General features: G+C 41.9%; 2 protein-coding genes across 3 annotated transcripts; both read right to left on the reverse strand.

The window, feature by feature from the left end:
- Positions 1–766: 766 nt before the first annotated feature.
- LOC128753807 (general transcription and DNA repair factor IIH helicase subunit XPB-like) lies at positions 767–9,699 on the reverse strand. 2 transcript variants are annotated; one of them, XM_053855915.1, is made up of 16 exons: positions 9,559–9,676; positions 9,400–9,433; positions 8,566–8,765; positions 8,258–8,494; positions 8,123–8,172; positions 7,910–8,045; positions 6,691–6,861; positions 6,389–6,593; positions 5,986–6,300; positions 4,772–4,956; positions 3,382–3,584; positions 3,193–3,289; positions 2,835–2,952; positions 2,645–2,763; positions 1,937–2,086; positions 767–1,857 (listed from the first exon to the last, which is right to left on the reverse strand). In XM_053855915.1, the coding sequence occupies exons 3-16, from the start codon at positions 8,605–8,607 to the stop codon at positions 1,720–1,722; spliced, it is 2,166 nt and encodes a 721-aa protein (XP_053711890.1). In that variant the 5' UTR covers positions 8,608–8,765; positions 9,400–9,433; positions 9,559–9,676; the 3' UTR covers positions 767–1,719. The 2 variants fall into 2 exon arrangements, with proteins under 2 accessions (XP_053711890.1, XP_053711889.1); XM_053855914.1 differs by lacking the exon at positions 9,400–9,433 and having other exon boundaries at positions 9,559–9,699.
- An 802-nt stretch (positions 9,700–10,501) lies between these two features.
- Positions 10,502–13,069, reverse strand: LOC128753734 (high mobility group protein B2-like). The gene is made up of 5 exons (XM_053855764.1): positions 12,903–13,069; positions 12,129–12,294; positions 11,524–11,672; positions 11,279–11,453; positions 10,502–11,201 (listed from the first exon to the last, which is right to left on the reverse strand). Exons 2-5 carry the CDS (start codon positions 12,279–12,281, stop codon positions 11,028–11,030), a joined length of 651 nt encoding a protein of 216 aa, XP_053711739.1. The 5' UTR covers positions 12,282–12,294; positions 12,903–13,069; the 3' UTR covers positions 10,502–11,027.
- Between the last annotated feature and the right edge of the window lie 266 nt (positions 13,070–13,335).

The raw sequence follows: 13,335 nt of genomic DNA on the forward strand, positions 1-13,335 counted from the left end.
GCGTGTGGCTTTTGAACACACGACCCTTTTCCGGGTCTCGTTCATATCATTGTGAATTTGATGTGGCGATTGTGATTCCATTTTTGGCCATGTGTTTCTGTTTGGGGTACTGCATTTTGATTTTTCAATTGTGTTTCTGGGTTTGTGGTCGTGGTTCTCTTATATGACTGTGTCTCTTATATGACCCACCAGGTCCACCATAGATGACTCAGAGAAGGAAAGACTGAATGAATGAACTCAGAGTCTCGTGAACTCTGCCCTTTAGGCCCTGACACAGGACTTACTAAGGTCTCCTGATATCCAGAGTAAGTGATCCTAACTCAGGCTACTCCCTTCGTGGAAGGTCGGTGAGGAGATTTGCCCTGCTCTAACAGTCCGCATCTGCATGTTGACCCATCTTCCTGCTGCAATAATCTTCATACTCGACCACTTTTGGTATTTTGAAGTAGAAATTATCAGCAGCTCACCTGCACTGCCGACTGCTCTCTTCTGAGTTCTATGCACTTGTTATCGGCTGGGATGTTTTCAGTGGCATGATCCTATATATATAAGAAAAATGAGGCTAAAGATAGCCATGAAGGGTGCTGACCCAAACATCTGTGTGTGTCTGCTTCCCAAGCAACGGAGGAGAAAATCCTCAACTCAACCTTGGCGTATTGGTGTAATAATCCTCATCAGCAAAGTCCAGTGAAAGTTTAAAAATTTATTTTTTATTGAAGCATTTAAGCAATGGCAAAGCAGTTTCCAAAAAAGTATAAATATTAAATGATTAAAAAAAAATATAAAAACTCACGCAAGACTCACAACGCGAGACGCTATTGGGGAATGGCCAACTTCTAGTTACAGAAAAAGAGATAATAAAAAATCTTAACAACTGGTACCTGATAGAAATGTCCAGTTCTTTCACAGTCTGATGTGATAAGGGGGTTAAATACTCATTGTTGGTGTTTGTTTATTTGGTTTGGTTGAGGAGTCGCTGGTCCGAGGGACCAGTGGCAGGGCCGGAGAATGTATCCAGCTCAAGGAAACTTATTCCAAAAGTAAACAGAAATAAGGTAATTGAAGTGAAATCCACAAATTCCTCTTGCAGAGGTTCCACAAAAACAGCCAAAGTCTTGAAATTTTCTATGTCCCGTTTCTCAATAAGACACTAAGTCCAAACAAAAAGGCGTTGGACCCCGCGGCAGCTGTGAGAGCACGTATCCAGTGTGTCACCTCTAAAACTCGCACTCTGACGTCTGCTTTCAGCAGTCACCTTTTATAATTTTTTTTCAGTGGTCACGTTATTTTGATTGACACCTTATCTCATGTGGCTTCGGATTGGTACGTGCCCCACAAGGGTTTGCTTGACGAGACACATGGTTTACTCAGGACACGCACCTACAGTGTCTGGGTCCAAGAATTTAGTTGAAGGACACAGTTCCTCCGTCTGTCTCCCGGGAGCTCACACTGTTAAATTACACAGCGTGAGTAAACAATTCTTTTGTTTTAAACCATTGCTAAAGACGCTTTAGCGCGAGTAAAAATTCTGTGATTAAATGGTGCAACAGCTGATAATGAGTAAAATACACTTCAATCAATCAAGATAAAAGCCTCCTTTCTACCACCTATCTTGACAAATGTTAAGCACTAAAACAGCTTTATCATGTGAGAGACCCAGAGCATGTCCTGTACTGGGCATCAAACCAGACTTTCACAATCTGAAAATACAAGCGTACTTTATTTTCGGAAACGCTTAAACAGTGGGTGCACATTCTTGCTGGATGCCGCAGCCTTGCTACTTTTGCTCTGATACTCCATGTAGATGGTGTCGTCTGCACCGGACATGGAGCTCATCGTGCCGGTTCGTCTGGAAAACTTCACAAGAAACAAGGACACAACAAAAAATGAAATCAGTGAAATTCCGTCTTTGCGCTATTCCATGGTAGCTAATTACCTGTGGTCGTGATCCAACCTCCCCCACAACAGTTTCCTCTTCAGCGTCAATATCTGATGCTGATAGAACTTTCTGAAGTAGCTGCTGTTGTTCCTCTCTGTTAGAGAACATCAAGTCCTCCTCTTCCATTCCAGCCAACTTTGTGATCACCTGTGAGAGAAATTTGGTAGAGGCATTAGAGGTAAATCATTTTTTAAACAGAAACCTTATCAGGCAGTTTCGACTTAGTTTCGACAATTCATGCCAGACATTCCAGGAATCTGACTGAACTACAGCAGTTTTGTAAAGAAGAATGGGCTAAGATTAGTCCGGATCGATGTGCCAGACTAATCTGCAGCTACAGGAAGCGTCTGGTTGAAACTATTGCTGCCAAAGGGGGGAACCATCACATTTAACAAAATATTAAATGTGATGGTTCAGTTACTTATTCCTCCCCCTTCTGTCATTGTTTGCATGCTATCCTCATTAAAATATGAAAACCTATAAATGTTTGGGTGGTTTTAGTTAAAGCAAACACTGTTCTTTCATCTGTGTGATTTTGAAAAAGATCAGATCACATTTGATGGTGATTTTATGCAGAAATGTGACAGATTCCAAAAGGTTCAGATACTTTTTCATACCACTGTACAGTGTAGAAATTTAGTTGGGCAAAACCATTGGAAAGCTAAACAAAGAGACAGACATATGACATAGTGGGAGCAGTTGTACCTTAAAGCTGTAGCCTTGGTCAACAAGAAACCTCTGCCTCTTGGTTGAGTAAGCCATTTCCTGAGTGTCTTGAGACACCAAGGAATAAAAGTAGGCATTGTACTCCTCTGCCACCATTCCTAAACACAAACAATTCAGGTCATGAAGTTGCACAATTTGTCCATAAAAAAACAAATCATGTTTTTTAAACCCTTTTTTGCACGGAGAACTCGGCCAAGTCGCTGAGCTTCCTGCCTTCTTGAGCCACCATGAGATGAGATCTGGATCAAAACATTGGCTTCTGGGAGGTCAAATGAGGTGTCTCCAACCTGTGGAGTGCACAAGATTAGGCAGGCGGGGACCACACAAATTTGTGCCCGCTATATGCACCATGCAGCGGGTCAGTTCAGGGTTTTCTGTGAAGGTTGGGCTTGGTGACAATATTTTTTGTGAAAATGCAACTTTAGGTCTAAATTGGCCTGGTTATTTCTGTGTTTTCTTTTAACTGTTTCCCATCAAAACAGTGGCCCACAAGGAATGTTTCAAAGAAAAAAAAGTAGCATGTGTACCTTGGAAATAAATATGGTGTTGATCTTTGGATTGTGTTTGAAGTTCTGCAAAATCTGCATTCGTTCCCCCTGTGAGGTTGGACCATAGATGTAGGGCCTTGAGGAATAAAAAGATGGCATGATGAAAACTTCTATCCAAGACTCCTCCTTTGTATGTTCTGCTGTGACCAAACTGTGTTCCTGACTTACTTATTGAGACGAACAGCATACTCTTTCAGAGCAAAGACATTGTCAGCAAAGACAATGATTTTGTCATTTCGCCGTTCGTGGAAACGAATCAGAAACTGACAGGCTCTGAACTTATTTGGGTTCATCGTGTAAAGCAGGATACGCTTCTTGGTTTTGATGGCAACATACTCCCTGTAGAATTCAGGGGACATTGGGCACCAGACCTGAGGGGACATCACAGTAATCAGTCAACTTCAAAGCAACTTCAGTCACACTCAGCAGTCTGCTTGAGACTATCAACCTTGTCATTTCTTAAGATTACATACTCAGATGGTCATTCACATCATTCATTCTTTTTTGTTATAACCAGGCTTCCATGGCTTCACAAAGTTCTGTAATTATGCTACAGTGAAAACTGATGAAGCCCCAAACTTCAATCTACAATATTGAACGAGACAACCAATTCTATGTGTTCACCAAAACCTTTTATCACCTTTTGTGAATTTAGATTTGGATTCCTCACTTTATTCAGCCTGCAGCCCGATGAAGACAGCCATACATATTGAGAAATCTCTTATTTCATGGAAGGTTGAAAAGTTAAGAAGCTTTACAAGTTACAACATGTAAACCCCAAATTCCACCAGGAGCGTAACTGTAAGCAATTTTTTTCAAAAACAATGAATTGTCTTCAATCTGTAAATTTCCACAAGGAGTGGAGCCGAGCTACGCTCCAGCAAACGCTTCTGCACTGCTCAAATTGGCTAAAATTCTATTTATGCGGAGCTACTACCGGCCTCTGCTTCAAGTTGGAATGTAGATTATTGTTCAGACAGGAAATCAGACTGTGAAAAGTGACGTCAACCCGGGAAAATGTCATAATAAAACAGTAGGTGAAAACGTTGTTAGCATTTTAAGGGGTCATGAATGAATCATGAACAGGAAAACGACATGACATGAGACTGCCGGCGGTACGGTACCCTGCACTGTTGCTCCCGCATCCTTCTTGCCAGGGATCTGTTTGTTCACCTTGTTTAGCAGGGCGGACCATGCTACCAGCAACTTTTAAAGAATGTAGTTTTTAGTCAAAATACAGACCTAAATGCCAAATATTCCCCTTCATGTTAACATTACACAGGTGGGTTTTAAAGAGTCCTCCGGAGTTCAGTGTCCCACACGGCGCAGGGGGAGTCAGCTATTTGTTTCCTGTCTGATCAATCCTCTCGTATATAGCAAAATACATGTTGCCAACGAATAACATTTTCTCTGTTTTTATTGATCTATTGTGCTTAACCAGACATGCTACTCTACGTATCCTCTTTGTGCACCACACCCCTCAGGTAGGATTTTAAGAACAATCAATCTAATTTGCTCCGAAGATTGCTAAACAAAGCTCAATTATTTTCATACTCGCCTCAGCACACTGCACTTTAGCAATGTAGCCATTGTTCTGAAGCTCCATCCAGTTGGCCTCGTACAGCTTTGGTCCAATCAGGAAATTGAGGTCTACTATCTTGTCATCCTCCCTCACCAGAGTGGCAGTCAGGCCCAGTTTGCAGTGAGCCTGGACGATGGTCAGCACACGACGAAACATCTTGGCTTAAGACAGACATTTGGTGGTCAGAAGTTAATCAAGAGCCAGCGTTCTCATTGAAAAGAATAAATAAATAAAAATGGCATTTCTTCTGAAACATCGGAATTTTATGCCACAAAAACAAACTTTTTAAAAATTAAATCACAATCCCAGTGCTGTCAGGAGGTCCTTGACATCAACCAATTTAACTTAAGATCAAATTTTGAAACTGCTTCCAGTAATATATAAAATATATACAGCATAAGAAGGTTCAAGTGTGGACAAATAAACTAACATCAAATGCAATTCAAATAACAGAAGCCTGCGAAGTGGAACTTGGCTTTCCAGTGGATACAAGCTGTATCTGTGGTAGGGTAAAGAACTATTGTGATAGTTGACTAGAACTAACTGCAACTAGTCGACATATATATGTAAATGGAATCTTAGCGCACCAGCATGCAGTGGCTCTCATAAAACCATAATCAGCTTCCAGCTTGAAAAATAAGTCAGCTTCATTCGAAGTAGCGCTGTTTACCGGGGTTGATTGCGCTGACTATGCCCTTGTGGGAGGACGACACATGCGTATTGTGCGAAAACCGAATCAGACTTCTGAGGACTTAAATGTCTTGATGATTTGGGGGGAACATGAGAGGCGCACTGGGTTTTACATTAAAAACCCTCTGCACATCTCATCTTCAAGGACTTTATTTTACGACAGCAACAAATGAATTGGAAAGCCCAATGAGGGCGGGAATGTGTGAGAGTTTGACAATGAGGAAGACAAAAAGCAGAGCACATTGTGCATCCTTCTTTTGAGGTCTACGTCATAACTTTCCTGGTGTAAAATCCTGGTTTAGGGGGTCAAAATCCTAGTTTCAGAGGCCCCCATGCTGTTAGGATGGTGAGAAATGCGTAATTCCTAATTTTTAATAGAATTAATTTCAATTAGATTAATTTAATATAATGTAGATTATGATCAAATAAAAATCTGAACTCTTAGTGTTGGAATACATACAAATACAGAATCACTGGTAAGGATAAGCAGTTAAACTCACCAGGAATTGTGTGCACTTCGTCCAGTATGATAAGGCCCCACTCCTGACTGCGCATCCACTCCATTACTCGCTCAGCCTCCCAGGAGCGCTTGGTTGTGTGGCCCAACATTGAGTAGGTGCTGATGGCTATCGAGCAGCCAATGGGCTTGTCCTTAGCATCTGAGGTAAAGCGACAAATTTGGGAGTCGTCGATCGTTGACCACATCTTAAACTGCGCCTTCCATTGTTCCACTGACACAGATGAGTTTCCCAACACCAGGCAACGTTTGCGCACAGTGCAAGCAGCCGTCACACCCACCAAAGACTTTCCTGCACCTGTTAACATGAAATAAATATTCAACTATTCGAGCTGCCAGAGAAAGTATGACTGAGTATGAATGTATGCTCTCTTCCAAACTCTCACCACATGGAAGCACAATGACGCCTGAGCGTGCACGTCCATTCCCAAACATCTTTCTCAGACTCTTCTCTTGGTAGGGGCGCAACACAGCCGTGGGCTTCAGGTCAATGTTTATATCTGGATTCACTGTATCATTGCGAAAGTCATACTCCGCAAGCAGAGGATACTCCATTTCAATGCATTGCTTCTGCAGTTGTTCAATCTTCTCCTATTTCAAACAAAAAAACAGTGGGCACAACACATTAAACCTGCAGAAAATTAACCAAATGCAACACAGGATCTAAAATTAATGTGAGAAGTAGCACCTGTTGAATCTCAAAAGACACAGTCTGTGTTTCTTCTTCATCCTCTTCCTCCTTATCCATGCGCTCATAGTAGCTAAAGATGTCTTCAGGGACTTGCTCCGACGAAGACTGTCCATTGTTTACCTGATCTGAGGTGGAAGGAGCTTCTTTTTCAGCTACAGTCTTTGAAATCTGAGACAGACAACAATTGATATTCGGGATGCTACAATCAGCTTTCAGAAATCAGAATTAATTTATAAATCCCAAGGGAAATTATGTTCATAACATGCTCTATACACAACATATCACAATAAAATAAAATGAAAAAGAAATATTATAAATATATATATAACATAATATGTGCCAATACCGATCAACCATCAATGGCAATCACATGGATTGGCATTTTATTTACTTTTCAAGAGAAAAAAAAATTCTCTGCAGGCTGACAGTTCAGTCAAAAGCTTGCAGGAGTACTCAGTTATCCAGGGCATCACACAAGAAAAGGTTTAATATTGAGAATTCCAAGATGTTAGTGTGGAATGAAGCAGTTCATCACACACCCTGACAAGTCGCTATATTTTTTACATTATTTGCTCAGCCGTGAAGGGGGGGGGGCGAGCCTTCTTCTTACGCAGGTCTCAAGCCCAGATAAATGCAAAGGGTTGTGTCAGGAAGGGCATCCGATGTAAAAACATGTCAAACTAAAAGATGCGGATCAGACAAATGAATCTCATACCAGATCGGTCGAGGCCTGGGTTAACAACGACCACCATTAGTGCTGTTAACCAGCAGGGTGCTGATGGAATTTGGACTACTGTCGGTCGAAGAGAGAAAAGGAGAGGGGGAAGGCGTGCCAATAGACAGTGGGAGAAGAGGAAAGACAAGGGAATAGGATTGAGAGTAGGGACTCTGAATGTGGAAAGTATGATTTGCTCTGCCTTTTGGCCGTCAAACTCCTATGAGTGAGGGTTGCACTCGCTGCTGCCTAATTGTCGCAGAACCATTGGTCTTGTTTTTATTTTCTGGAATGAACCAAAACTTACTATACTCTTGTTTGTTCTTTAAATGGCTGATGGGCCTGCAAGGTACTTTTTCATTTCATATGTCGCAGGAGGAAAACAGATCATATAAAACATGTACTTATTTGTGGTTTGCCGCTAAGCCTGTCACATCTGCGGCACTACAATGCGCACAGGGACTTCATAGCATCACACAGCAATGTAAAGAGACAACTCACAGCTGACTTGCTGTGCAGGACTTCAGTGATGAGTTCCGTGTCGGTTCCATCTACTGCACGAAGACGACAATCTCGGACCAAAGGGTCCTGCAGGAGCTTCTGAATCACATCCGGGAATGTACTTTCAACAAAATAACTAAAAAAAAAAAAAAAGATCTCAACAAGCGTATGTGTAAAATAATAAACCATCTAAGTAATTAAATGGATTCTTACCGATTGTGCTTAAGCACCAGTTTCACTTTGCCATAGCTGACGGTGCAAAGCTAAAACAGATTAAAATAAAAAATCAAAACAATGAACTAACAAGCAGTTACTCGCCCATTATGTCAGACAAAAGTTGATCCAAACCTTTATGAATTGAACAATTCCATCGGGTACAGACGTTTTACTGAGTTTCTGGAGGTACTCCACAATATCCGAGGTCTGCAACCCAACACTCACAGCAGCATAGAGCGAATAGGCTGTTAGTTTGTACTCATGAATGTAGCTAGGCCGACAAACTGGCTCTGCAATAGCCACCAAGAAATCCTGGGCATACTTGTATACTGGAGAATATGCCTCTAGAAAGATGTGGCCATCCGGAGCCTGCAAATTAAAAAGACAACTCTTGAAAAGACTGTATTCTGTATAAATATTGACCAGTAAAAGATTCTTACCACCCATAGTGGCCTGGAGAAGTGATCAGTCTTCAGGAGCATTTGATCCCTGTAGTCTTTAGCGCCATACTCATCAAGTTTGTTACTACTTTCATCAACTTGTTTCCCTGCCGCAGCAGGTATGGCCTCTTGGGATTCACTGCCCACAACTTCATCATCATCATCTTCCTCTTCATACAAACGTTTTTTAGACTTTCTTTCTGTAAAAAAATGAGATTATGAAATGGAAAAAGGGAATTACTGTACAGTTTTGTGGGCACATGCTCATTGATCTAAATGCCATTCAATCTTAGAGATACCTCTCACAGCAGGGTGAAATATCCGCACATTGAAGTAGCAGGAGTGTGAAAAGTTAACGCATACACAGTAACTCTACACTACATCTCTATCCACATCCGAAATCTCACTTCCTGTTACGTTGCACTGTGGCAATAAACAAATGCATTCGGACGTCGTCATTCGGCACTCTTGTGTTGATAACATTCGTGTAAATCATATGATGCGTTTCATTTAGAAAAGAAAAACTAGATTATTCGCAATTAATCGGCAGTTAACTGTGGCAATAGTGCAATTAATGACAATAAAAAAGTACACACCGATAGCATTAGGGTCCACTGAGGACAATACCACAATTCATCTTGAAGCGTTGTTTCTCAAATGGTGCTCTTATCAAAATGTATCATCCGCCTGACTTACGTAGCGGATATTTTAAGTAAACACAACGGTATTTCACGATGGAGAAAACATGCATCAGGAATTGAAGTGTAACAATTTAAGTGTAACATTCATTTGGACCATCATAGGCGAAGTATTAGGAATTAGAAAAACATTTACATGAGTGATCGATCCAAAACCAGCCCAACGACAACTAAAAGAAACAAATATGGATGATATGAATGTGTTGTTCTGAGCACGCAGACTGCCAAAGTAGTGCGTCTAAACAGTAAGGCACTTTCATACAGAGGCTTACTGATAAAATGATCAGAAACTCACCTCGATCACCTCTGTCTTTCTTACCCATTACTACGATTTCAGAAGACTGCACAATTGGGAGCCGTCACACATCAGGCAGTGACAAACGACACAACAATGTGCGCAAGTGGGTAAGAAATGACGTTTTAGAACACCCATGTGCGCATGCGGGCAGGAAATGACGCCCTAGAAGCAAGTAGGGCAGTGACAAAGGCAGTTGGTTGAACTCGCGCATGCGCGTTAGCAACTTCAGGTTCCAGCACACGAATTTCCGGACCACATCGAGCAGGCGGACCCGATCAGCCAGTGTCACCGGGCATCTGCCCGGGGCGGCATGAGCCACGTTACACAGGTGCAACTGTCACGCTCTGACACTATTACTGGAAAATTAACTACAAATGAAAATCTGATTTTTTTTCTATTTCCCAACACTTGCATCGCTGAAAAAGAAGATCATCCAGCACCCACAGTTGCCCCCAACCTAGTTTGACCTCAGGCTCGTTCCTTTCAAATGACTGGCTTTAGTAAACCTTTCCTGTTTCTCTGGGTCATAGCTACAGTAGTGTCTTTCAAAGCCAGCGTCTCACAGGGGGGTAGATTCGCATTCAGAATCTTCTCACCAGCTAACTTTGAAACACAAGTGGAAAAAGAAGGGAAATCAGGGAGTAGAAGTTAAATGTTCCGTTCTTCAGATTTGCATGCATTACATTGACTCATGTGCTTCAGAGCTCTATGGGAAAACAACTGTGTACCTCTGGTGCCTGCGACTGTCAATGCATGATCAGCAGAGATTACATTTTTCCAGTCCTTAAACTACTCTTTTGGAATAAGGTGAACAGATACAAGCACTGGATTATATAACTTATTTAAACAGGATGCAGAAGAGAGCTAAACGCACAAAGTCCTTACCACAACTTTAAAAGGTTTACTTTCAATTTAAACAGTCCAGTGAAATAGAATCGACGTGTATTTTAAGCTACCAATTAGCATTTTACATCTGAGCCCTGACTGATGGCCAGTACTACACCAAGACTTCTATTGAGCTTTCAGTCTCAGGAGACTAACAATTATAATACATAAAAATCAAGTAAACTACCCCATCATTCAAGACAAGCCCCGCCCAACACAGCCAAAAATTAATATACAAAATTTTATTACAAAAGAAAATCTGTTCTACATCAAACCTCCACAATAAAATGGCTGTAGATAACACTAAAGAAAAAATGGTAGTAAAACAGTGAAGACAGGCACCACTAAACAAACATGTGCAGTACCTGAAGAAGCAATTAAACTCTTAAAAAACTTAACTGCCGAGCTGCTGTCCAGTGTTTGCAACATTGGTAGACCAGTCATGTTCAGCTGGCACTAACATGAGAGCTAGATATGGAAAACTAAATGACAATCAGAAACTGCCTGACAGACAAACTGGGAACAGCAAGCATACATACAGTTGCATATCTAGTTTCACTGAACAATGTATTGTAAACTGCTCAATCATCATCTTCATCCTCGTCTTCATCCTCCTCTTCTTCGTCATCCTCATCTTCATCATCGTCGTCATCATCCTCAGGTTCAGGCTTCTTTGCAGAGGGCCTGCCTGGGCCACTTTTCTTGCCAGCATCACTCTTGCCAGAGCCACCCTTGGCTTTGTATGCAGCAACATCCTTGAATAAAAACATCAGGATCAGACCAAAACATCAAGGTGAGGTGGTGGTACTGGCGGCAGAAGCAGCAGCCCTACCTTTTCATACTTTTCCTTCAGTTTGGCAGCCTTAGCTTCATAGGGAGCCTTTTCTTTGGGACCCTGTGTTGACCAGAGCTCACCAAGCTTTTTAGCTATGTCACCAATGGAGATTCCAGGGTTATCTTCTTTGATCTTGGGACGGTGTTCAGAGCAGAACACAAAAAAGGCAGAACTGCAGAGGAAGGGGGGAACTCGAATATAATGAATTTTGCAGAAAACAAACTTAAATGCATTTCACTTACGGGGGCCTTTTTGGGGCATTGGGGTCTTTCTTGGCCTTGCCCTTCTTGACACCCTTCGGGGGGACATAATCCTTCATCTCTCTGTCATAACGAACCTTGTCATTCTTGGCCATCTCATCAAATTTGGACTTTTCCTTGCTGGACATGGTCTGCAAGAGGCATAGTAATGGTCAGACAGCTTACAAGTAGCAACAATATAGACGAGATAGACAAGCGCTTCCACCAGGTTCTGCCATCATGTTATCTCTAAGAAATTAGTAAAACAGCAAAGTACTTAAGTGCAGACCTCAGTCAAGCCACGAATTAAGACAATTTGATATTAAGACAACTTTTTTGGAAGCATTTCGTTTGGGATCGGATGGAAACATGGAACATCAAACTTTAAAGAACCATTTCACATCCATTAAACACAAATCAATTCATCCACTATTTTTCAAACAGACAGCTAAACAAAAACAACTTCCTAGGTGAGGTTTATGAATTTGCCAATCTGCTTTTGTTGATCATTTCCTCATCAAAGTATTTTGTACGCACTCCACACCCGCACTAGTTTTTGTATTGAAGGTAGAGGTCGAAGTGCAACGTAAGGGTAGCATAAAACTCACCTTCCACCGCTCAGAGCACTTTCTTGAGAACTCTGCAAAGCCAACAGAGGTACCAGGGTGCTTCTTCTTGTGTTCTTCTCGGCATGTTGCAACGAAGAATGCATAGGCAGAAGTTTTGCCCCTAGGCTTGTTTGGATCTTTATCCTTCGCCATGACAGCGACTTGACTGAAATAAAGAGAGGGAAAGCGTCGGTTGTGCAACCAAGTACAAGATGTCGACCACCCATGAAACTAAAATGCGAAACGGAGAACTACTAAAAGACGTAGCGACAAAAAGCAGTCAACTAATCACAACGCCGAGAAGATGGTGTTCGGACTAATCGGATTTCTGCATTACGAAGAATGAAGGACACGACTCCATTTTGTATCTTCCCGCCTAAAACCAACTGCGCTCAAACTTGACAAAGAATGGACTATGGACCTCGTTACAACAGTCGTTCGGTAGCAAGGTGCCCGAGTGTCTTGTTAACGACCTGTAGCAACATTAACACCGTCTTAACAACCTCCCGCCGACTACTTAAATCGTTTCCTTTGTGAAGCGGCCCGTAGCATGGAACCAAATGGCGTTTTAGGTTCACGCCTTTACAAAACACATAAAGGTCCATCGCGTAGTTAAGTAATAACCAACTTCGAGAGGAAAAAAAATACTGAATAAGAGCAACTAACTAAATTAAGGACGAAGGCAATCGCAGCAAGGGTTGGATTCTACATTGAAAGTCGTATCCCAGCAGTAAAAAACGTATTTATACATAGAAATAATAAGAGAATACTCACGTTTTACCAAAAGGACAAGCTGTTCACAACCGTTCCCAACAGGCGACGCAAGTGTTTTGTCACCCTTGTGAAGCTGAACAAACTCAAGTAAAAACGAGCCCTAAAAACGCTGTGACTCACGAGCGGATTGGTCGGGCCCAAGCCTGTCAGTTTAAAAGTATGGTCATAAACCTGACGCTGCGCTGTGATTGGTCAAAGGGGCAGCCTGAAGTCAACAAGTTTGTGTGCGCTCTAGTTGTCGCCTATTGGTCAATTCGGGGTTTTAAATTCGAGGCGCGAAAAGTTCTTTGTCTGTGCGAAGTATGCTAGAGGGGATTTTTTTTCCAGATCAGACTGGTCGAAACAGGAAGAGCCGTTGTGGCTGTCTTTTTATAGTTCTACATGTATGCCCCAATGTATCTGAGATGGTTTTGTTCACATTTGTATCACAGTA

This window comes from Synchiropus splendidus, chromosome 2 (genome assembly GCF_027744825.2).
Source record: "Synchiropus splendidus isolate RoL2022-P1 chromosome 2, RoL_Sspl_1.0, whole genome shotgun sequence".
Taxonomy (NCBI): Eukaryota; Metazoa; Chordata; class Actinopteri; order Syngnathiformes; family Callionymidae; genus Synchiropus; species Synchiropus splendidus.